The sequence below is a fragment of the Oncorhynchus tshawytscha genome, linkage group LG02 (assembly GCF_018296145.1).
Source record: "Oncorhynchus tshawytscha isolate Ot180627B linkage group LG02, Otsh_v2.0, whole genome shotgun sequence".
Taxonomy (NCBI): domain Eukaryota; kingdom Metazoa; phylum Chordata; class Actinopteri; order Salmoniformes; family Salmonidae; genus Oncorhynchus; species Oncorhynchus tshawytscha.
Genome location: NC_056430.1, coordinates 64,876,774 through 64,899,032, shown reverse-complemented (window position 1 = coordinate 64,899,032; position 22,259 = coordinate 64,876,774). Strand labels below are relative to the sequence as shown.

Genomic DNA, 22,259 nt, shown 5'->3' with positions numbered 1-22,259 from the left:
GGTACACGTTAACCATAATCAAAACTGAAACTTGTTTTACAGTTACATACTGACCACCCCGCGTTGCAAAATAAATTGACATGCATGTTACTCAATCATTGCGCCAACGAGCGTCTGCGTTGCCAAACGCTAAAATAGAAATCCGTTCTTTTAGTGACGCTGAACACGGTGCAAGTCCTACCTCTCCCATCTCCTCATTGGTTTATAGAAGCAGAAATCCACGTGCCACCTCATTGGTTATACCCACGTGGGTGATTGAAAGATGACCTGAGGTCAGTCAGCTGTGGTAATACACCTTATGAAAGTTAGACGCCAATTGCCATATAAAGTCCAAAGAAAAAGAAGCCTGGAAGGAGGAGAGATGACTAGAAATGAGTCGGTTGACCGTTTTATCTGTGGATTAATTGTCGGAGTAGAGGACCTTGTGCATTTCAGGTAAAATAACAACCCAGGACAAATTAGCTAGCAACAGAAAGCTATCTACCTAAATTGCCATAAATGTTTAATGCTTTTTGACCTGTCGCCAAATTAAAATAATTTGTTCAGAGTTTGTTTTTATACTTCAACCTGCATGTCGTGATTGCGTTTGGTGTGGGGGGACAAAATCAATTTGAGGACGCGGTTTGGGCATGATATTATTAGGCCTAAATAATGTCAACTCAAAGATGGTGATTTTATGCATGTTTAACTTCAGTGTTTTGAATACTGATATCTGATTTATTCATTTAACAGGTGGACTTTGTGGTGGAAGTGCAGTGTGTTTTAATCCATATGAAGCTTTAACAGTATAGTGACTTAGTTACTAATTTGTCATCTTTTCTCCTGGTGGATCACAAAGATTAAGGATTTGAAAGAATATCCCATATAATAGATGATCACTATGGGACAAAAGAAACTGAGGGAACTGTCTTCACAGTTTTAATAAGGATTTCGAAATTAGTTGTACGCAGCATAGACATAGTCACCTCAATGTCATAATGGATTTTATTTTCTCTTGATCATCTCCTGGATGAAAAGTGAGGAAATTGACCGTTGCTTTTTATTTTTACTTTATTAACAAAAATCCTGAATTGCCACAGTTACTTTGATTGGAAAATAATTGGAAAGGGAACAGGCTTTTGAACCTTGAGGGAGAAGTCTACCACTGGGCAGCCCTGGGTGATGCAGCCCAGAGAGATGATGTCCACATGGGGGGAGAGATACTGGGGCAGAGAGTCTGGGGTCACCCCTCCACTGGCCTCGATTAGCACAGAAGGGAACTCCTCCTTCAGAAGCTTGGCTGCCGCATGGAGTTCCTGAGAGAGGAAGGGACAGAGGAAGAATCGAGGCCGGAAGAAACGAGTGCGGGAAGAGACCGTGAAGGAAAGAGATTGAACGAAATGCAGAGCACTGGAGGAAGAAGAATATTACATTGATAGTCCAATGTACATGAATGTCCAACAGAATCATGTCTTCTGCTTTATCACAAGCCCTCCAGTACATCTCTATCTCTTCTACATTACTTCCCTGATGCCTTTGGGAAGTCCATCAGTCTCACCTGTGGCTTAAAGTTGTCCAGCATGACGATGTCGGCGCCTGCCGTGGCTGCCTCACTGCCCTCCTCCCGGCTGCCGCACTCCACCTCAATCTTACTGCTGAAGCCACACACCGAGCGGGCGTCCCTCACCGCCTGGAAGACCCACAGGTAGGAATTACATCAAATCAGTTCTCTATCAGAATGCAACATTAATTTATATTCAAAATGCACAGAGTGAAAACTTCAGCTCTCATATTAGAAAAAGGACAGATCTAATGGTACATCTTGGAATATGAAAGACGTACATGTATTCTTGCACTCTGATTTTCATGCATTTCAGAGGAATCGACAACATAGTATAGGTTGGTGTCAAATGTACAGTTTGAGACATCCACCCTTGCCTACCTGTGTGATACTCCCTGAAGCCCATATATGATTGTCTTTCAGCATCACCATCCCACTCAGGTCCTGTCTGTGTATGGACACGCTGCCCACCAGCATGGCATACTTCTCCACCAGCCGGAACCCAGGGGTGGTTTTACGCGTGCCAGCCACATGGCCATGCCAGCCTGCCTCCCTGGCGATGCTCTGTAGCTGGGAGCAGTGGGTGGCTATCCCCGAGGCCCGGGCCAGGCAGTTGAGGGCCGGTCTCTCCCCGAGGAGGATACACCTTGCTGGGCCTCTGACCACAGCAGTCTGGGTCACCGCATTTGGACCTGGTGGAGGTGAGGTCAAAGAAGAGTTTACCTAAAAACACGTGAGTAATCTGTATCTAAAATGGTTAGATGGTCATCAGTTGGAATCTATTCCAATGGAATTTTGTGAATGCCAAAGTCGAAGCTCGTTTCCACAATACCTTCTCCAAATGAATTTGGCAGTGTGATCAGAGTTGGTGTATTGTCATCACATTTGTGAGGCATCTGTGTATTCTCCTAAACCTCCACAGCATGCTTTTGACCAGGTTCATAGTTGGTCTCTTACCGAGCTGTGCTCCCTCTTTGTGTGCCCATTCCACAGTGCAGCTGAGCTCAGTGAAGACAGCAGTGAAGAAAGGCCTGCCTACCAGCATGCTGCACGGCGTTTTACACAACAACCTGGCCTCGACCTCATGTGACCCCACACACAGCCCTGCAGGGTCAAAGTTTGGTGTGTCCTCTGCCAGCCACTCCCGTGCCAGCCGGGTCAGTGTGTGGGGAGGGAGCGTGTTTGACAGGTCATACTGAGGAGTCGTCATCTTGAGAGGGGAGGTAAAACGTGATGCCGGAAAGTTGTTCTGTTAATGGAGAGAGGGGTTAGTTCCAGTGCTTTAAATCTGGCTATCCACTGATAGTTAAGTTTGTAGTTTAAAATTGTACCCTACAAAATGTCCTGAGTTCTGGTATGAATGAATCCCTGCTCTCAATGTGCTTTTTCGACTGCCTCCACTGCTGCACACTGCTGTTGCTGCCTCCACTGTTTCAGTCTCCCCCTCAAGTCACTGTGTCAAGTGTATGAAATGCAAATTACAATGAACTAACAGTGGTCTTGATTGCATGTTTTGTACAGTCTGATTTGGCAATTCTGCTCATTGACAAGACAGCCCTGGTTTAAATTTTTTATTTTTTTTAAATAATAATAAATACACCTTTATTTAACCAGGTAGGCTAGTTGAGAACAAGTTCTCATTTACAACTGCGACCTGGCCAAGATAAAGCAAAGCAGTTTGACACACACAGAGTTGCACATGGAATAAACAGTCAATAATACAGTAGAAAAAAAATCTATATACAGTGAGTGCAAATGAGGTAAGATAAGGGAGGTAAGGCAACAAATAGGCCATGGTGGCGAAGTAATTACAATATAGCAATTAAAACACTGGAATGGTAGATGTGCAGAAGATGAATGTGCAAGTAGAGATACTGGGGTGCAAAGGAGCAAGATAAATAATTAACAGTATGGAAGTCTTCATTGTTGTCATTAAGACCTTATTGTGAACCTTGTCCTGTCTCTGTACATTACATACACAATCATCCAAGTTGGGAAGAATAAATTACTACTACTAGGGTTGAGGTCAAGTCCATGGAAGAGCAGAATCATTTGAACCTTGCCCATCATAACCCAAGAGCTAAAGCTGTATTAGACCATCTAGAAATCTGTTTCATATTATTTGAATGGTTATATTTTTCCATATGTTGCAATAGAGGAATAAACATCCTTTATTCTGTTGGTGTGTGTACCTTTGTGCGCTTGTGTGATGGGTCAATGTTTATAATAAATTGCTAATAATTGAATGACAATTCAGCCCAGTGGATCTTTATATTCTACAGATTCTGAACAGTCATGTAACAATTGGAAGTGTTTTTGTTGCCATGTAGGCCTAGTATTTAGTCTTTGTTGGGGTTAATCAAGGGGACTGTAATTCCTTAGGTGGTGGTAGCTGAAGATGTGTTAGCTCCCAGGTGATGAGGCAGTGAGTGAGAGACTCTGGACACACATGTACACTGTGTTCAACACAAAGTGTCAATAAAATAGATACTTGTAGTATTTATGAATTTTGATACTTTAAGTCAACTGTGATTCCACGGTCTGGCATCTGTGCAGTCCCGTGTGGCTCACTTGCAGCGTTGTGGATCTGATTGTCATGGGTGGACCAGTATGAAAAGGTATGCACTCACTACGTCGTTCCCATAGCTCCCCCCAACAGACTGGGTAAAGGGGTCAGCATGCTTCGGTTGGGCTTGCTCCTAGCTGTACAGAACGAGTGTGATTGCATACTCCCTTAAAAGCTTGAAAAACAAGAAAATAAACCTGCAAGAGTACTGTTTGTCCATTTTGAGATACCGTAGCCAGTATACACTTCCTCAGAATTAATCTAAAAACTCAAATCAGTCAGATTCAGTCAAAAAAAAAAAAAAAACACAATTTTACATGTAACTAATATGCTTGGTGCAGTATTTCTCAATGAAAAATGCATGAAAACTAGTAGTCTCTTGTTGAATGACAGACTTTGAATAATCCTTATTGTTGACCTATCACCGATAAAGGGGCGTAGACGTCGGTGAGGGTTTTCAGCTGTTCGGGCACACAAAACCGATGTCCAAAACAAACGTCACAAAATGCCATCATAAAATACGCACAAACTCTTCCGAACGCTTTCGGCTGGGAAGCATGTGGACGCCTTAAGGCACATCTCTGATATCAAGAGATCTCAACCTTTAATCACACTTCCAGTTCACAATTTCAGTTTACATAGTCTTTATTTTACTTGCTCTACAACAGAGAACAAAATGTCCAAAATCAGACTGTACAAAACATACAATGAAATCACAATGGCTCTTTTTTGTGAAAAAGTACAGTGTCTATAACAAGGGTCAATTACAATAATGTGAATTATGTCAACCAGGTCTGTTTTGTGAACAAGCAATTTATTCCGAGCACTGGTGGTCATTAGATAATCCAAAGAATTGTTAAACAGCGCCCCCCTGAGGCAGAACATTTTCTATTGAGAAGTGTTTGGGACTTGTTTCCGTTTGATACTCAAAAGATATTTTACTTAAATCAGACAAAATTAACCGCAATACATATGTTCTGAAATATTAGATAAACTAAACAGAACCACCGCAGACCTATCTCAGTAATAAAATGTGTCCTAGTGTACAATCAACATGCCCAGCTCTGCCCACTGGGGCGTGGTTTACAGAGGACTCTTGGCAATGGCAGTGTTCAATTAAGGATTAAGCTGAAGCGAGGTGCACCAGTCTATGGCCTGTGAGGTGAACGGGGAAAAGTGGTGAGGGAGGAGCGCTCTTCTCAAATCGAACTGTAATCTGCGCTGTTCTGGTCATGTTGTCAACAAGGCAGCATGGTCTATCGTTCAGAAATATACTTCTCTTTTCCATAAAAGGCAGATAAAGAGTTGATCAAAAGCAATCACTTTTGCACGTGAAAACCCAGAATCCTACTCATTACAGGGCTGCCAACATTTGAACAAAGTTTGAAGTGAGATTTGCCATTTGAATTTCATTGCCACAACCCCTAGATGGGGGACTGGGGGTCCTCCCCCAAGAAAATGGTACTGTTTCAAAGCTAATCCCTGCCATTTGACATATTTTGACATGGTTTACGCCTATGACCAGGGATTTTCTTAACAGGTCAAGTGTATTCAGAATGCTTTGAACATTAAATGAAAATTAACACTCAAAATTCAACGACTTTGTTACTTTGAGATTTTTGGGGAGATGAAATGTAAAGAACACCAATAACAAATTGTACATATTTTTGGGGTGGTTTGACACTATTCAGACAGTAATTAAATGAGATCGGGAGACAGGCAAATGCTAGAAACCGTGCACCAAAGGCTCTGCACAGTAAATTGTAATATTAATGGTTGATGGCAGTGGTTAACCAAATCATAGATTGCAGTCTCATTGTCCATATAATGCTTTCAAGGTAGGGACACAAACATTTTGTAATTTAGGTGAACTCGTTCTTTAAAATAGGTCTGGAAGAAAATCCTGCTTGCTCTCCAGAAGGGTTGGCCACCCCTGATCCATGTTTCCCAAGTGCTGGTTGTTTGAAAATGTTATAACAATCGTTTCGCCAAATCACCCACAATCTCCCCCCCCCAAAAAAATCTAATGAATATCAATATTCAGGTTGTTTATGTCTACTTAGTTGAAGATCCTTGCCATCTGACAATATATACAAAATATGATGCATTTAGGAGTTGAGTCCCCTTGTCATCTCTGCCTAGCACAATACTAAAATCTCAAATCATATTGGCTTCATGGAGCATTTAATATCAAATGCTTATTTGTATGACTTAATCAAAACTGTCCTTGAAGGGCAGCAATAATGTATAGCCTAATATAATTCATTTTCAAAGACAAGTAGGCATATCATATTTCAAATATGGGATTTAAAAAAATATATATATCACCAGGTAGGCCAGTTGAGAACAAGTTCTCATTTACAACTGTGACCTGGCCAAGATAAAGCAAATCAGTGCAACAAAAACAGTTACAAACGGGATAAACAAACATACAGTCAATAACACAATATGGCAAAATGGATGGCACTGTGATAGCAAACTGGATGTAGTCTGAGTAGAGTGTTGGAGGCCATTTTGTAAATGACATCGCCGAAGTCAAGGATCGGTAAGACAGTCAGTTTTACGAGGGTATGTTCGGCAGCATAAGTGAAGGCTGTTGAGAAATAGGAAGCCGATTCTAGATTTAATTAAGGATTGGAGATGCTTTATGCGAGTTTGGAAGAATGGTATACAGAATGGTGTCGTCTGCGTAGAGGTGGATCAGAGAATCACCAGCAGCAAGAGGCGGCCCGAGAATTGAACCCTGTGGCAACCCCATAGAGACTGCCAGAGGTCTGGACAACAGGACCTCCGATTTGACACACTGAACTATCTGAGAAGTGGTTGGAGAACCTGGCGAGGGCAGTCATTTGAGAAACCAAGGCTATTGAGTCTGCCGATAAGAGACGAAAGCCTTGGCTAGGTCGATGAAAACGGCTGCACAATACTGTCTTTTATATCTATGGCAGTTATAATATCGTTTAAGACCTTGAGCATGGCTGAGGTGCACCCATGACCAGCTCGGAAACCCGATCGCATAGTGGAGGTGGTACGGTCGGATTGGAAATGGTCGGTGATCTGTTTGTTAACTTGGCTTTCGAAGACTTTAGAAAGGCAGGACAGGATGGATATAGGTCTATAACAGTTTGGGTATAGAGTGTCTCCCCCTTTGAAGAGGGGGATGACCGCAGCAGTTTTCCAATCTTTAGGGATCTCAGACAATACGAAAGAGATGTTGAACAGGCTAGTAATACGGGTTGCAACAATTTTGGCTGATAAATTTAGACAGAGTACAGATTGTCTAGATTTTTAGGGTTCCTTGGGCAAGTTGCTGTGTGAGCTGTTGGCCGTGGTAGGGGTAGCCAGGTAGAAAGCATGACCAACCATAGAAAAATGCTTAATGAAATTCGATTATCGCAGGTTTATCGGTGGTGACAGTATTTCCTTGCCTCAGTGCAGTGGGCAGCTGGGAGGAGGCGCCATATTCTCCATGGACTTTATGGTGTGACAAAACTTTTCGGAATTAGTGCACTGTGTATATTGGTTCCTGACTTCCCTGAAAAGTTGCATATCGCAAGGGCTATTCAATGCTAATGCAGTACGCCACAGGCTGTTTTTAAGGGCAGTCAATTCTGGAGTAAACCAAGGGCTATATCTGTTCTTAGCATGCTTATTTAAGATGGTGAGGAAAGCACTTTTAAAAGAACAACCAGGCATCCTCTACTGAAGGGATGAGGTCAATATACTTCCAAAATACCCGGGCCAGGTCGATTAGAAAAGTGTTAGGGAATGTTTGACAGTGATGAGGGGCGTTTGACTGCGGGCCCATTACGGACACAGGCAATGAGGCAGTGATTGCTGAGATCCTGGTTGAAGACAGCAGAGGTGTATTTAGAGGGCAAGTTGGTCAGGATTATATCCATGAGGGTGCCCATGTTTACGGATTTAGGGTTGTACCTGGTAGGTTCCTTGATAATTTGTGTGAGATGGAGGGCATCTAACTTAGATTTGTTGGGGAATAATCAGAATTGGTTTGTAACATATGTAAGATGTTTTATATTCATCATATGTTTGTAAGTTACTTCTCATCAGAATGTTATTTTTGTATAATACTGTGGCGGGGTTGCAGGATCTGTTCTATGTCAAGACTAAGTTGCTTGGGCCGGAGAGAGGGGAGAGGTCAAGCGTGTATCTCTTACCTCCACAATGTCTGTGTGCCTCTGTGTTCTTGTCAAGATAGGATGGATTTGATATATGCCTGGTGATATGGAGGATTGGTTTATGTTCAGTGTTTGAGAAAAGAACATAGTTAAGTAGATAAAGCTGAACGATAAATTATGCCTATGCTGTCTATAACAAGCGGCAACAGTGAGAGACTTATTTCTGGAAAGGTGAATTTTTAAAAGTAGAAGCTTGACTGTTTGGGCACCGACCTCCTGACCCCTCCTGTCTCAGCCTCCAGTATTTATGCTGCAGTAGTTTGTGTCGGGGGGCTAGGGTCAGTTTGTTATATCTGGAGTACTTCTCCTGTGTGAATCTAATTCTCTTTCTTTCACTCTCTCGGAGGACCTGAGCCCTAGGACCATGCCCCAGGACTACCTGACATGATGACTCCTTGCTGTCCCCAGTCCACCTGGCCGTGCTGCTGCTCCAGTTTCAACTGTTCTGCCTTATTATTATTCGACCATGCTGGTCATTTATGAACATTTGAACATCTTGGCCATGTTCTGTTATAATCTCCACCCGGCACAGCCAGAAGAGGACTGGCCACCCCACATAGCCTGGTTCCTCTCTAGGTTTCGGCCTTTCTAGGGAGTTTTTCCTAGCCACCGTGCTTTTACACCTGCATTGCGTGCTGTTTGGGGTTTTAGGCTGGGTTTCTGTACAGCACTTTGAGATATCAGCTGATGTACGAAGGGCTATATAAATACATTTGATTTGATTTGATAGTAGTATGACAGAACTCCGCCCCCTTTGGCAGTTCTATCTTGACGGAAACTGTTGTAGTTGGGGATGGAAATTTCAGAATTTTTGGTGGCCTTCCTAAGCCAGGATTCAGACACGGCTAGGACATCAGGGTTGTCGGAGTGTGCGAAAACAGTGAATAAAACACATTTAGGGAGGAGGCTTCTGATATTAACATGCATGAAACCAAGGCTTTTACGGTTACAGAAGTTAACAAATGAGCTCCTGGGGAATAGGTGTGATTCTGGGGGCTGCAGGGCCTGGGTTAACCTCTACATCACCAGAGGAAGAGATGAGGAGTAGGATAAGGGTACGGCTAAAGACCATAAGAACTGGTCGTTTAGTGCGTTAGGAACAGAGAATAAAAAGGGCAGATTTCTGGGCATGGTAGAATAGATTCAGGGCATAATATACAGTCAAGGGTATGGTAGGATGTGAGTACAGTGGGGGTAAACCTAGGCATTGCGTGACGACGAGAAAGCTGGTGTCTCCAGAGATGCAAGCTAAGCCAGGTGAGGTCTCCACATGTGTGGGGTATGTGACAAAAAGAGCCATCTAAGGCATGATGAGATGGACTAGGGGCTCTACAGTGAAATAAAACAATAACTAACCGAAACAGCAGAAGACAAGGCATATTGACATTAGAGGCATATGTAGCAGAGTGATCATAGGGTCCAATGAGCAGCAATAGGTGAGTCCGGGAGCCGTTCGGTAGTGGCTACTATGCTAGACGAGCGGGTGTTCAGAAAGCTAGCGGGCCGGGGTTGGCAGATGGGTCATCGGTGACATTGCACCGGAAAAGCCTGTTGAAACCACATCGGACGATTACGACGGCAGACCTTTCGTGACGGATCGGCAGGGCTCCGTGTCGGCAATAAAGGGTCCAGGCCAATTGGTAAAAGAGGTATTGTAGCCCACGAATTAGCGGGTATACATCTTCGGCTAGCCGGGAGATGGGCCTAGCTCAAGGCTAACTGGTGCTTGCGTCGGGAATTGATTACAGGTAAAACTGGGAAGTGGAATAAGAAAATAACTGTGGGGAATAACTGTAGTGTTCTTTCTGAAAATCACAGTAATTACTCTATATTGTAGCCTGTTAAGAATGATCAGTAGAACAATTCTCAGACTAAATAAAATCTCCCGACACCCTAACCAAATTATTTTTATATTGTAATTCCTGTAGAATCAAATTGGTTCACAATCTGTTTGACAAAATAAATGTCATAGTTACAAACAGACCACCCTATCAAACTAAATCATACTGTAGGTCTGTCTGCTGCCTTAGTTGTCACAGCCTAAATGCCTATCACCAAACGTGGGTAATAATGCGAGTGTGGATTAAATCGACTTTAATACGCTGTCAAAAGGCTGCATTCTGCAATAGGGACAGGAGTAACAGCAACGTAATTTTGTTGACATTGTACATAAAAAAAGCAACTGCCGTGCAGGTCTTTTTACAGTTTTATGAACTCAGCAGAGTAGGTTCTCGCCATTCATCTCCACTCTAATCCTGAGGGGTGTTTCTTTAAAACATGCATCCATTCCCCTTGATCCCTTCCATAACTAGACCTGCTAGATAACTTAACTCAGCAAAAAATAAACCCTCTTTCAAAGATGATTCATAAAAATCAATTAACTTCACAGATCTTCACTGTAAAGGGTTTAAACACTGTTTCCCGTGCTTTTTCAATTAACATGCAACTGTGGAACGGTCATTAAGACACTAACAGCTAAGGTCACAGTTATGAAAACGTAGGACACTAAAGAGGCCTTTCTACTGACAAACACCAAAAGAAAGATGCCCAGGGTCCCTGTTCATCTGCATGAATGTGCCTTAGGCATGCTGCAAGGAGGCATGAGGACTGCAGATGTGGCCAGGGCAATAAATTGCAATGAGACGCCTAAGACAGTGTACTGTGAGACGCCTTAGACAATGATACAGGACAGATAGCTGATCGTCCTTGCAGTGGCAGACCACGTGTAACACCTGCACAGGATCGGTACATCCGAACATCACACCTGCGGGACAGGATGGCAACAACAACTACTTGAGTTACACCAGGAACACAATCCCTACATCAGTGCTCAGACTGTGCGCAATAGGCTGAGAGAGGCTGGACTGAGGGCTTGTAGGCATGTTGTAAGGCAGGTCCTCACCAGACATCACTGGCAACAACGTCACCTATGGGCACAAACCCACCGTCGCTGAACCAGACAGGACTGGCAAAGTGCTCTTCACTGACGAGTCGCGGTTTTGTCTCACCTGGGGTGATGGTCGGATTTTCATTTATCGTCGACGGAATGAGCGTTACCCCGAGGCCTGTACTCTGGAGTGGGATCGATTTGGAGGTGGAGGGTCCTTCAACGTCTGGGGTGGTGTGTCATAGCATCATTGGACTGAGGAATGTCAGTGTTCTGCCATGACCAGCGAAGAGCCCGGATCTGAATCCCATTGCAGACATCTGGGACCTGTTGGATTGGAGGGTGAGGGCTAGGGCCATTCCCCCCCAGAAATGTCTGGGAACTTGTAGGTGCCTTGGTGGAAGAGTGGGGTAACATCTCACAGCAAGAACTGGCAAATCTGGTGCAGTCCATGAGGAAATGCACTGCAGTACTTAATGCAGCTGGTGGCCACACCAGATACTGACTGTTACTTTTGACTTTATCCCCCCCCCCCTTTGTTCAGGGACACATTATTCAATTTCTGTTAGTCATTTGTCTGTGGAATTTGTTCAGTTTATGTGTCTCAGTTGTTGAATCTTGTTCATACAAATATTTACATGTTAAATTTGCTAAAAAGAAACGCAGTTGACGTTTCTTTTTTTGCTGAGTTTAGATCTGGTTCACAGTGCTGTTGCAAGACAAGTCAATGATAGGAGGTTCCGCTCGCAATGTTAAATGCAGGCACACATGCTGATTTCAAAACGATTTGGAGCACAGTTGAACACTCGGAATATACAATGAACTAATTAGAAAAATAAATGCAGTACTTTTCAACGCGCAAGATAAGGTGTGCCTGGCCCAGATAATCGAATACAGTCAGTGGTTCCCACTACATCACACAGCCAAAGTCAAAATTGGCTGTCATAATAAATTAACTAAAAGTAGCTTTTTGGTCTTAATTTAAGGTTAGGCATAAGATTAGGAGTATGGGTAGTGTTAAGGTTAGGTTTAAAACATTTAAGAAGATACATTGTAGGAATGCGTTTATGACTTTGTAGTTGTGTTAACTTGTGACAACCCTTTGCAATCAACAGTAATGGAGCGTTTTTATAGGCACCAACTCTGCAATGGCTCGTTGGCCTAATGCCTCGTTTACGTACGAGTCGGAACTAGGAAATTTATAACGTCCGACTTGATAAGCGGTCGACGCGGCACATGTAAATAAACAGTCAGTTAGCAAATCGGATATTTCCAAGTTTCCTAGTTCCGAATCGCACGTGAAAGCGGCAAAAGCCAAGGGGAAATTAAGTATTTTTGAGGATAAACGCCAAAGGTCTGTGGTAAACACAGGTTAGGAGATCCTATGTTTTGTTCTATAACAATCTTCATCAGCTAACACTTGTGTATTTTGAACCATTTATCAAAAACATCACAAAGGCTTCACAATTCATAAAGGTCATGTTAACGGACTGATATGCTCAAAACAAAACGTATAAGAACTCCTAGACCTTATTTTCGGCGTTTATCCCGAAACCCCATTCACTTCCACCATATGAATGGCTGAACGAAACAGGAGGTAACTCCTTTCCGGTTCGGGAACGAGCCCCGACTGGGAAAAATATTTTTCACGGTAATTCCAACTCGGAAACTCGGCATTTGACCTTGTTTTTTTTCCGAGTTCCCGTTTCATTGGTCGAAATGTAGTAATCAAGCATGTTATATTTAAACAATAAGGCTCAGGGGGTATATGGCCAAAGGGCTGTTCTTATTCACGACACATCGCGGAGTGCGTGGACATACCACACCCCCTCGTGCCTGGACATATCGCCATATACCACAACCCCCCCAGGTGCCTTATTGCTATTATAAACTGGTTATCAACGTAATTAGAGCAGTACAAATAAGTGGTGTCATTCCCGTGGTATACGTCTGATATAGCACGTTGGTACTCTTGATGATGTGGTTCTCTGCACTCAATGTGTTTTTTCGACACGTTGTGTTTTTTTTAAAACAGTGTCTTTCAGGTGAGGATTCCCCACCGGTTCGGACTTGCGATACTTGCAAAATATAACATTTCCTTCAAAATGCAACCACGGGAAAGCTTTGTATTTGTATTGTTTCCCACCGGCAGTGGTTGGCGAAACGGGGGCAAAGCCGGTGGCAGTGTTAAGGCTACTGCTAGCCGAATCTTGTGTTGCTGGTGGCAAAATCAATATCGACAAGATCACTGGCCTCCTCCGAACCCTGTTGACATTGTCGCCTAAAATGTAATTGGATGCTCTTCATTCTCCTTTACAGTCACGAGCCAAAACAGGCACACCGTAGCTACTCGTCTCAAAGGCTCGCGGTTACAGCCTAGGCTATGATTGGCGCGTTCAGATACGCAAAATTTAACTCGTCTACCAATCGGCGCGTTGAGCGGCGGCGCGTTGACCTGCTTACTTCCTTGTCCAAGGTCCGTACTGTTCATTAAATGGACTTCAAGCTTGTATCACAGAACAATGACCGATATCTTACCGGATGTATCAATATGAAGCATCCGCTTTTGCGTTTCTATTCAGAGGAAGCCCAGTCAGTGGGAGAAGATGGAACGAGATGGATTTACCGAAATTCTGCAAAGTTTCATCGATTAAAAACATTTGATCTCAATATAGTTTGGTTCACAAAACCAAAAATCTGTTATGAACAGAGTTGACTACGTTTTGTAGACTTTACCAAAGTTTTTTTTAATTGAAATTGCGTCGTTTAGGAGTGCAAAGGCGAATTTAATTGCACAGCGCTCTTCAGAGTATGCGTTCCTTAACGGAAATATATGCTAGAACGCATCAATAGGAACTCACTAGCTCGTGCTTGCTCGCCACACGTCATTGCTTTTCTGCCCACAACTGAATTGTTCCCATTTGAAAAGACAGGCTGTGGTCTCTTGGTTTAGTTCAAAAATCTTTGATTATCAAATTAATTTAAACGTTGTCCTTTAAGATATGTACATTTATTTACTTCTACCTGAGCGTTTTTCCCCTTCATATTTTAAAACATTCATAAAAGGAATTGGTTAAAGGTAAATTAATCCATGAACACATTTAACATTTCTTAAAAATGACCCAATTTTCATCAATTTGATTATATAAGCTGAAAGCCCATTCAAAAACAGTACTGGACTTGGACCAGGAAGTAGGCGGGTATGTGCTCATGGTTCGCACACATTTTGTTGCATATGCGAGTAAAATGGTTGCACTGTAGAGCCCTGCAAGTGTCAAAATATGAAGTGTTAAGCATTTGCATAATGGATCCTCAGAGGAAATAAGAACATGGAAAAGTCTAATGGTGCATTCAAAGCTAGTGGGAACTAGGAATGCCAAAATGTCCGACTTGTTAACTGGTTGCACATACTGGCTGTTTTGTCCCGCCTACTTCCTGGTCCAAGTCCTGTACTGTATAACAACCCCCAGTTAGTAAGTCGGAAATGTCAGTTTCCAAGATCAGACTAATACGTGTAGGTTAAAGGTTAGGTTACTCTTAGCTATTTTACACAGTTCAATACAGCCAAGGGTGCCTCCATCCAACGAAATTACACTTCCCGAGTTACGCTTACACAGGTGTTCGCAGTTGTGTAAAGTACTTAAGTAAAAATACTTTAAAGTACTACTTCAGTAGTTTAAGTATCTGTACTTATTTATTTTTGACAACTTTTAGAAAATGTGCTTACATTTTCCCCAGACACCCAAAAGTACATTTTGAATGCTTAGCAGGACAGGAAAACTGTCCAATTCACACACTTAAAGAGAACATCCCTGGTCATCCCGACTGTCTCGGATCTGACGGAGTCACTAAACACAAATGCTTTGTTTGTAAATGATATGAGTGTTGGAGTGTGCCCCTGGCTATCCATTAAAAAAAATGGTGCTGTCTGGTTTGCTTAATAAAGGAATTTTCAATAATTTATACTTTTGATACTTAAGTATTCTTAAAAACCAAATACTTTTACTGAAGTAGTATTTTACTGGGTGACTCACTTGAGTAATTTCCAATAAAAAAAAAGGTATCTTTACTTTTACTCAAGTACAAGAATGGAGTACTTTTTCCACAACTGGGTGTTCCTAGTCTTCGGTCTCTCTTCGTAAACAAGCGCTGTAACATTGAGATATGGCCATGTGCAAGGTGTGTATCAATTTAACCTTTAAAAAAAATCTATATATATATATATATATTTCACTGATATGAAAGATAAGGTCCTTATAATTCCAAAACAGTACCAAAAGCGATGCATGTTAAGGTTCAGACCGAGCATCTTGGATCTTAAATCCCCGCCCCATGATCAAGGGCTAGGTTATTCTGAACCACAGCGGTTTGCATCCTATTGCATCAAAACGCCTGTTTGCATCCTCAAATGGCAGCTATGATGTGCTTATCAACCGAAGACTATTTTCGAGACTTTCAATGATTTTGATAAAAAGTATTGTACAGTAAAAAGTCATTTTGTCTGCAGAGATTATCCATTGTAATACCATTTGGGCCACAGCAATGGTTGTGTAGAAAAGTGGTTCGCAAACCTTTAAGTTATTGTATCTCCAATCACATTTAGCTCCGATCCAAAATACCCCCTTATGTGCAAGTTCTTACGCATCTCAGGACCTACCGCAACAAATGTTATAGTAATGTCTACAATGTGTACTTAAACACTATTCAACAATACAAATACAATAAATCAAATATCCAAATGAAATTATTAATATGGATACACAATGGGCTACAGAGGAATGTTTACTCACCACAAAAGTAACAATGTTCCTCTTTTCTTTATTGATTTGATTCATCGATTGTTTGACATTCAAAGCTGACAACACCAGAAAAGTGGAATTTGCTCCTTTGCTCATGATGTAATGTTTACAAGCTAAGCGAAGAACGTGAAAATCAGTCACATTGAGTTACAGCTTTGAAAGAACTTATTATTATTTATTTTTTTACCAGACAATCTGCACAACACAACAGTTCTGACATTTCAAGTTTGGGATGTCAAAGTCAAACAAAAATAATACAAAAAGTAATGTTAATTTACTGATATAGAGATAGATAAATTTATATATATATATATATATATATAGATAAATAAAATTATCTATCTATGTTGGAATACTTTTCATTCAGACAAAGATCTTCACTGACATGTCAATTTAATTTCAGAGTCCAACTTATTGGTCCCAAAGCCTTAAAAAGTTGCAATCTTACTTCTGGAACTATAAGTTATTCTAAAGCACAGCAGATGTCACTTTCCTAAATGCAAAGTGGTGGTTTGGTTTCCGACATATTCACCTGAGTGTGGTGCAATATGCCGTTCTGACAAGAAGTGAAAGGGATGCAGGGCTGCCTTAAACCTACAACTTATAACACTGCACAATATAAACAGAGATCGTTTATGATGATGTCAGACAACTCTTGTGCAGCACTGCGCAGACGGGATGCTTTCAAACATCCCGTAGGTTCACTAGAAATGGAAGAGCAAGCAAAACATCTCACTCGCTCCATTTTTTTCCTGTTTAGTCAATTAACTTGCTGAGCAGACCAGACCATCTTGGCACTCCCCCACCATTGTAAAAAATATTTGGGAACCAATAGAAATTCATTAATGCCTACATTTGTTTTGCCAAGTTTATTCTATTACAGACACCTTAATGCACTTTTCAATTATATTATCTGAGCTACATAAATGTAATTCTGTCCTTGAACCATTTAATTCAAAACTGCTTCTTCTGAGGAGTGCCATTATTGCTGACCGGTGCTTTCAAAGCCTCTCATTGGCCAATACATAGCATCAGCCCTTGATCATGACTCTCAGTTCCATACAATACCCATAACTGGGATCTCAGACTTACAACTTCAGTGTGTTCAAGACAGCTGGGAAGTTGAGAAAAAATAAAACTAGCTCCGACTGGGAAAAATCATTTTGAACAGAAATCCAACTCAGAATTCCAACTCAAGATCTCTGGCCTCTTTCTAGAGCTTGGACTTTGACCTGAAGAGCACTGACGTCATGATTTCATCTTGTATTTTTTCAGAGTTCCCAGTTGTCTTGAACGCACTATAATGCATTGGTCTACAATAGTAGGAGTCATAATACCCATAAAACCTAGCGGTCAAAACACAGAAATGGTTGCAATCATTTTTAAACCATTCAGTCATAAATAAGGTTACATAACATTGCCCATACGAATGATCTGCAGTCCAGAGGGTAACAGCAAACACTGTTTTACCGCAGTAAACACACTTGACTCAAGAGGATGAATCAGTCCATCTCTGAAACCTCAAAGCGAGACTAAAATAATTCAGCTAGCTAGGGTAGCTACAAGTCAAGTAGTCTTTGAAGTAGGCTACCCACCCCTCACCCAGACACAAACATTACGAGTCAAGGATCATATCACCTCCACCTTACCGGCCACCCTAGACCCACTTCAGTTTGCATACCATCCCAACAGGTCCACAGACGACGCAATCGCCTGCACACTGCCCTATCCCATCTGGACAAGAGGAATACCTATGTAAGAATGCTGTTCATTGACTACAGCTTAGCTTTCAACACCATAGTACCCTCCAAGCTCATCATCAAGCTGGAGGCCCTGGGTCTCAATCCCGCCCTGTGCAATTGGGTCCCAGCCTTTGACGGGCCACCCCCAGGTGGTGAAGGTAGGAAACAACATCTCCACTTCGCTGACCCTCAACACTGGGGCCCCACAGGGGTGGGTGCTCAGCCCCCTCCTGTACTCCCTGTTCACCCACGACTGTGTGGCCATTCACGCCCCCAACTCAACCATCAAGTTTGCAGACAACAACAGTAGTGGGCTTGATTACCAACAACAACAAGACAGCCTACAGGGAGGAGGTGAGGGCACTCGGTGTGTGGTGTCAGGAAAACAAACTCACACAACGTCAACAAAACAAAAGGAGATGATCGTGGACTTCAGGAAACAGACCCCTATCCACATCGAAGGGACAGCAGTGGAGAAGATTGAAAGTTTTAAGTTCCTCGGCATACACATCAAACAAACTGAAATGGTCCACCCACACAGACAGTGTGGTGAAGGCACAACAGTGCCTCTTCAACCTCAGGAGGCTGAAGAAATAAGGCTTGTCACCCAAAACCCTGACAAACATTTACAGATGCACAATTGAGAGCATTCTGTCGGGCTGCATCACAACCTGGTAGGCCAACTGCACCGCCTTCAACCGCAAGGTTCTCCAGAGGGTGGTGCAGTCTGCACAACGCATCACTGGGGGCAAACTACCTGCCCTCCATGACACCTACAGCACCCGATGTCACAGGAAGGCCAAAAAGATAATTAAGGACATCAACCACCCGAGCCACTGCCTGTTCACACCGCTACCATCCAGAAGGCAAGGTCAGTACAGGTGCATCAAAGCTGGGACCGAGAGACTGAACAGCTTCTCTCTCAAGGCCATCAGACTGCTAAACAGCAATCACTAACTCAAGAGGCCGCTGCCTACATTGAGACCCAATCACTGGCCCCTTTAATAAATGGATCACTAGTCACTTCATACAATCCACTCTAAATAATGCAATTTTAATAATGTTTACATATCTTACATTACTCATCACATGTATATACTATATTTTATACTATCTATTGCACCTTGCCTATGCCACTTGGCCATCACTCATCCATATACATATTCTCATTCTCCCCTGTAGATTTGTGTGTATTAGGTAGTTGGGGAATTGTTAGATATTACTGCACTGTCGGAACTAGAAGCACAAGCATTTCGCTACACTCGCATTAGCATCTGCTAAACACGAGTATGTGACAAATAAAATATTTTGATTATCAAGAATACCTAGCCATAGCTTCCAAGTTAGCTACCATGCTAGACTGTTGGTTTATAAAAGCCAAAGAAAGAAACTTGTTTTTATGAATTTCTCATGCATTTAAAATGGCTAGGCAAATAGCCTGGCTAGATGGCGAATAGCAGTCTAATGTTGCTAACTGACCAACCATGAACTACCTAGCTAGATAACAGGCATTTTTAATAAAAAACTTGCCCAAGACCGTTCACAGAATTGTCCATTTAAACAACTTGAACCAATTTATGAATTACTAAATTTAGCAGTTAATCCAGAGATTCTCAACTTTGCCTCAATTCTGCAGTCTCCTCCAGATCATCATGGCCCTGGTGAGATGTGAAGCTTGAGACAGACATTTGTAGTTCTGTATGATTACAGATTAGCATTTCATTTTTGACAAGTCACACTGTCCAAGAGAGATTTGAACTGTTTAAAACATCACGCCAGTGCAAGTCTACACGAAACAGACCTTTTTTTGAAGAGTTTCTAAAATCCACAATGGTTTTATGGGTATAATGACACATCCACTGTGGGGCACAGTGGAGTTGTCATAATACCCATAAAACCTAGTGGTCACACAGGGAAATGGTTCCAACTGTTTTTTCACCATTCATTTTATCCATTGTGGATTTTCATGAGTAAAGTTTGATTGATGACATTACAGCTGTAGAATATTTAACTGCCATTTTCACATGAGGACAAGTGCAGTTTTTCATTAAACATTTAATTGATAACACTTGACACACTAATCAAATAGTGGGAAGGATCCTATAAATCAAGACTGTGAATGCATGTACCACTCCGAATAAATAAAGCCTTTCAAGATTGGTTATGAAACTACAATACACACTACACTGGATGTCTAAACAATTCAATTCTGGATGTCAATAGATTTTTAGATTCAGTCTCATGACAACATTCTAGAACAGAGTAATCACTCACTCATCTAAGTCTTCCATCCGGGGTAATCTGATGAGTGATACAGTGCATTCAGAACGTATTCAGAGCCCGTGATTTCCCCCCACATTTTGTTACGTTATACCCTTATTATAAAATTTATTAAATTGTTTCTTCCTCTCATCAAGCTATACCTCATAATGACAAAGCAAAAACACATTTTCTGCAAATGTATATTAAAAGAAAAACTATCACATTCAGACCCTTTACTCAGTACTTTGTTGAAGCACCTTTGGCAGCGATTACAGTCTCAAGTGTTCTTGAGTTTGATGCTACAATCTTGGCACACCTGTATTTTGAGAGTTTCTCCCATTCTTCTCTGCAGATCCTCTCAAGCTCTGTCAGGTTGGATGGGGAGCGTCGCTGCACAGCTTTTTTTCAGGTCTCTCCAGAGCTGTTCAAGGCCAGGCTCTGACTAGGCCAATCAAGGACATTCAGAGACTTGTCCCGAAGCCACTCCTGCGCCGTCTTGGCTGGGTCGTTGTTTTGTTGGAAGGTGAACCTGAGCGCTTTGGAGCAGGTTTTCATCAAGAATCTCTCTGGACTTTGCTCTGTTCATCTTTCCCTCGATCCTGACTAGTTTCCCAGTCCCTGCCGCTGAAAACCATCCCCACAGCATGATCCTGCCACCACCATGCTTCACCCTAGGGATGCTGCCAGATTTCCTTCAGACGTGACACTTGGCATTCAGGCTAAAGAGTCCAATCTTGGTTTCATCCGACTAGAGAATCTTGTTTCTTGTGATCAGTCTTTAAGTGCCTTTTGGCAAACTCCAAGCGGGCTGTCATGTGCCTTTTACTGAGGAGTGACTTCCGTCTGGCCACTACCATAAAGGCCTGATTGGTGGAGTGTTGCAGAGATGATTGTCCTTCTGGAAGGTTCTCCCATCACCACAGAGGAACTCTGGAGCTCTGTCAGAGTGACAATTGGGTTCTTGCTTACCTCCTTGACCAAGACCCCTCTCCCACGATTGCTCAGCTTGGCCCGGGGCGGCCAGCTCTAGGACATGCACTGCCAACTGTGGGACCTTATAGACAGGCGTGTACCTTTCCAAATCATGTCCAATCAATTGAATTTACCACAGGTGGACTCCAATCAAGTTGTAGAAACATGTCAAAGTTGATCAATGGAACAGGATGCACCTGAGATACATTTCTAGTCTCTTAGCAAAGGGTCTGAATACTTATGTAAATAAGGTTTCTGTTTTATAAATGTGCCAAAATGTCTAAACCCGTTTTCACTTTGTCATTATGGGGTAGTGTGTAGATTGATGAGGAAAACATGGATTCAATTCATTTTAGAATAAGGCTGTAATGTTACAAAATGTGGAAAAAGTCGAGGTCTGAATACTTTCCGAATGCACTGTGTAATTGATAAAGTAGCTCTTCCCTGTAGAATGTTGACAGCAGTATAAAACATGGTATTTTTTTAACTCACTGACACAGGAAACTTTATCGCTCATGGCCCTGACCAAACCGGTAAATTGCCCGTCACTCTGGCTGTACTTCTCCACATGGCCAGGCTTATAGTAGTCTTCTCCCTTTTTAATGCTCTTATGCTTATCCTTTAAAAATGCTATAAAAGGTCTGAAATAGACACCACATTCAACATACTGTACAGACAATTATCTAGGCTAAGTAATACAAAATTATTTTATGATCTACTGCTCTGCTAGCTGAACAATTATCTAGGCAAAGTAATACAAACATGTGTTCTAATCTACTGCTTTGCTAACTAGCTAGCTAAAGTATAGTCAGTGGTTAACTAAGACAGAGAAAGGGGACAGAAGAATGTCTACACTTTATTAAATTAATTTAAATACAGCACAAGGAATCATCTTGGATTGGATACATGTCTCTGATTGCGCTTGCTGAGGTCTTCTATATTGGTAATTAGCGCTTCGAATGTGAGAGTAAATTGAGGCAAATATATTGATAAAACTCACCTTGTCTGAGAGAGAATTACACGGTTGTCAAAACAGTCACAGCAAGGTAAGCCTACACCAAACACACACTTAATTTAAAGTGTTTGTAAAATTCCCAACGTGAAAAATGTATGGAATTATTTCCATATTTTACCGCTAGGTTTTATAGGTGTTATGACCCGCCCACTGTGGCTGACTATTGGGCAAAACAGACAGGGTTGGCTTTGATTGTGGACAACATGTAAACTATATTTTGTCTCCAATGTTTATTGAAAACATAAATACATTTGCACAATGAGCACTTGTCTCTCAA

At 42.0% G+C, this 22,259-nt stretch overlaps 1 protein-coding gene across 3 annotated transcripts; it reads right to left on the bottom strand.

The window, feature by feature from the left end:
- Positions 1-966: 966 nt before the first annotated feature.
- LOC112245598 (nicotinate-nucleotide pyrophosphorylase [carboxylating]-like) lies at positions 967-22,104 on the bottom strand. 3 transcript variants are annotated; one of them, XM_024413721.2, is made up of 5 exons: positions 21,968-22,104; positions 2,498-2,789; positions 1,922-2,232; positions 1,538-1,669; positions 967-1,295 (listed from the first exon to the last, which is right to left on the bottom strand). In XM_024413721.2, the coding sequence occupies exons 2-5, from the start codon at positions 2,748-2,750 to the stop codon at positions 1,080-1,082; spliced, it is 912 nt and encodes a 303-aa protein (XP_024269489.1). In that variant the 5' UTR covers positions 2,751-2,789; positions 21,968-22,104; the 3' UTR covers positions 967-1,079. The 3 variants fall into 3 exon arrangements, with proteins under 3 accessions (XP_024269489.1, XP_024269488.1, XP_024269490.1); XM_024413720.1 differs by lacking the exon at positions 21,968-22,104 and adding an exon at positions 15,983-16,061; XM_024413722.2 differs by lacking the exon at positions 21,968-22,104 and adding an exon at positions 2,872-3,012.
- Between the last annotated feature and the right edge of the window lie 155 nt (positions 22,105-22,259).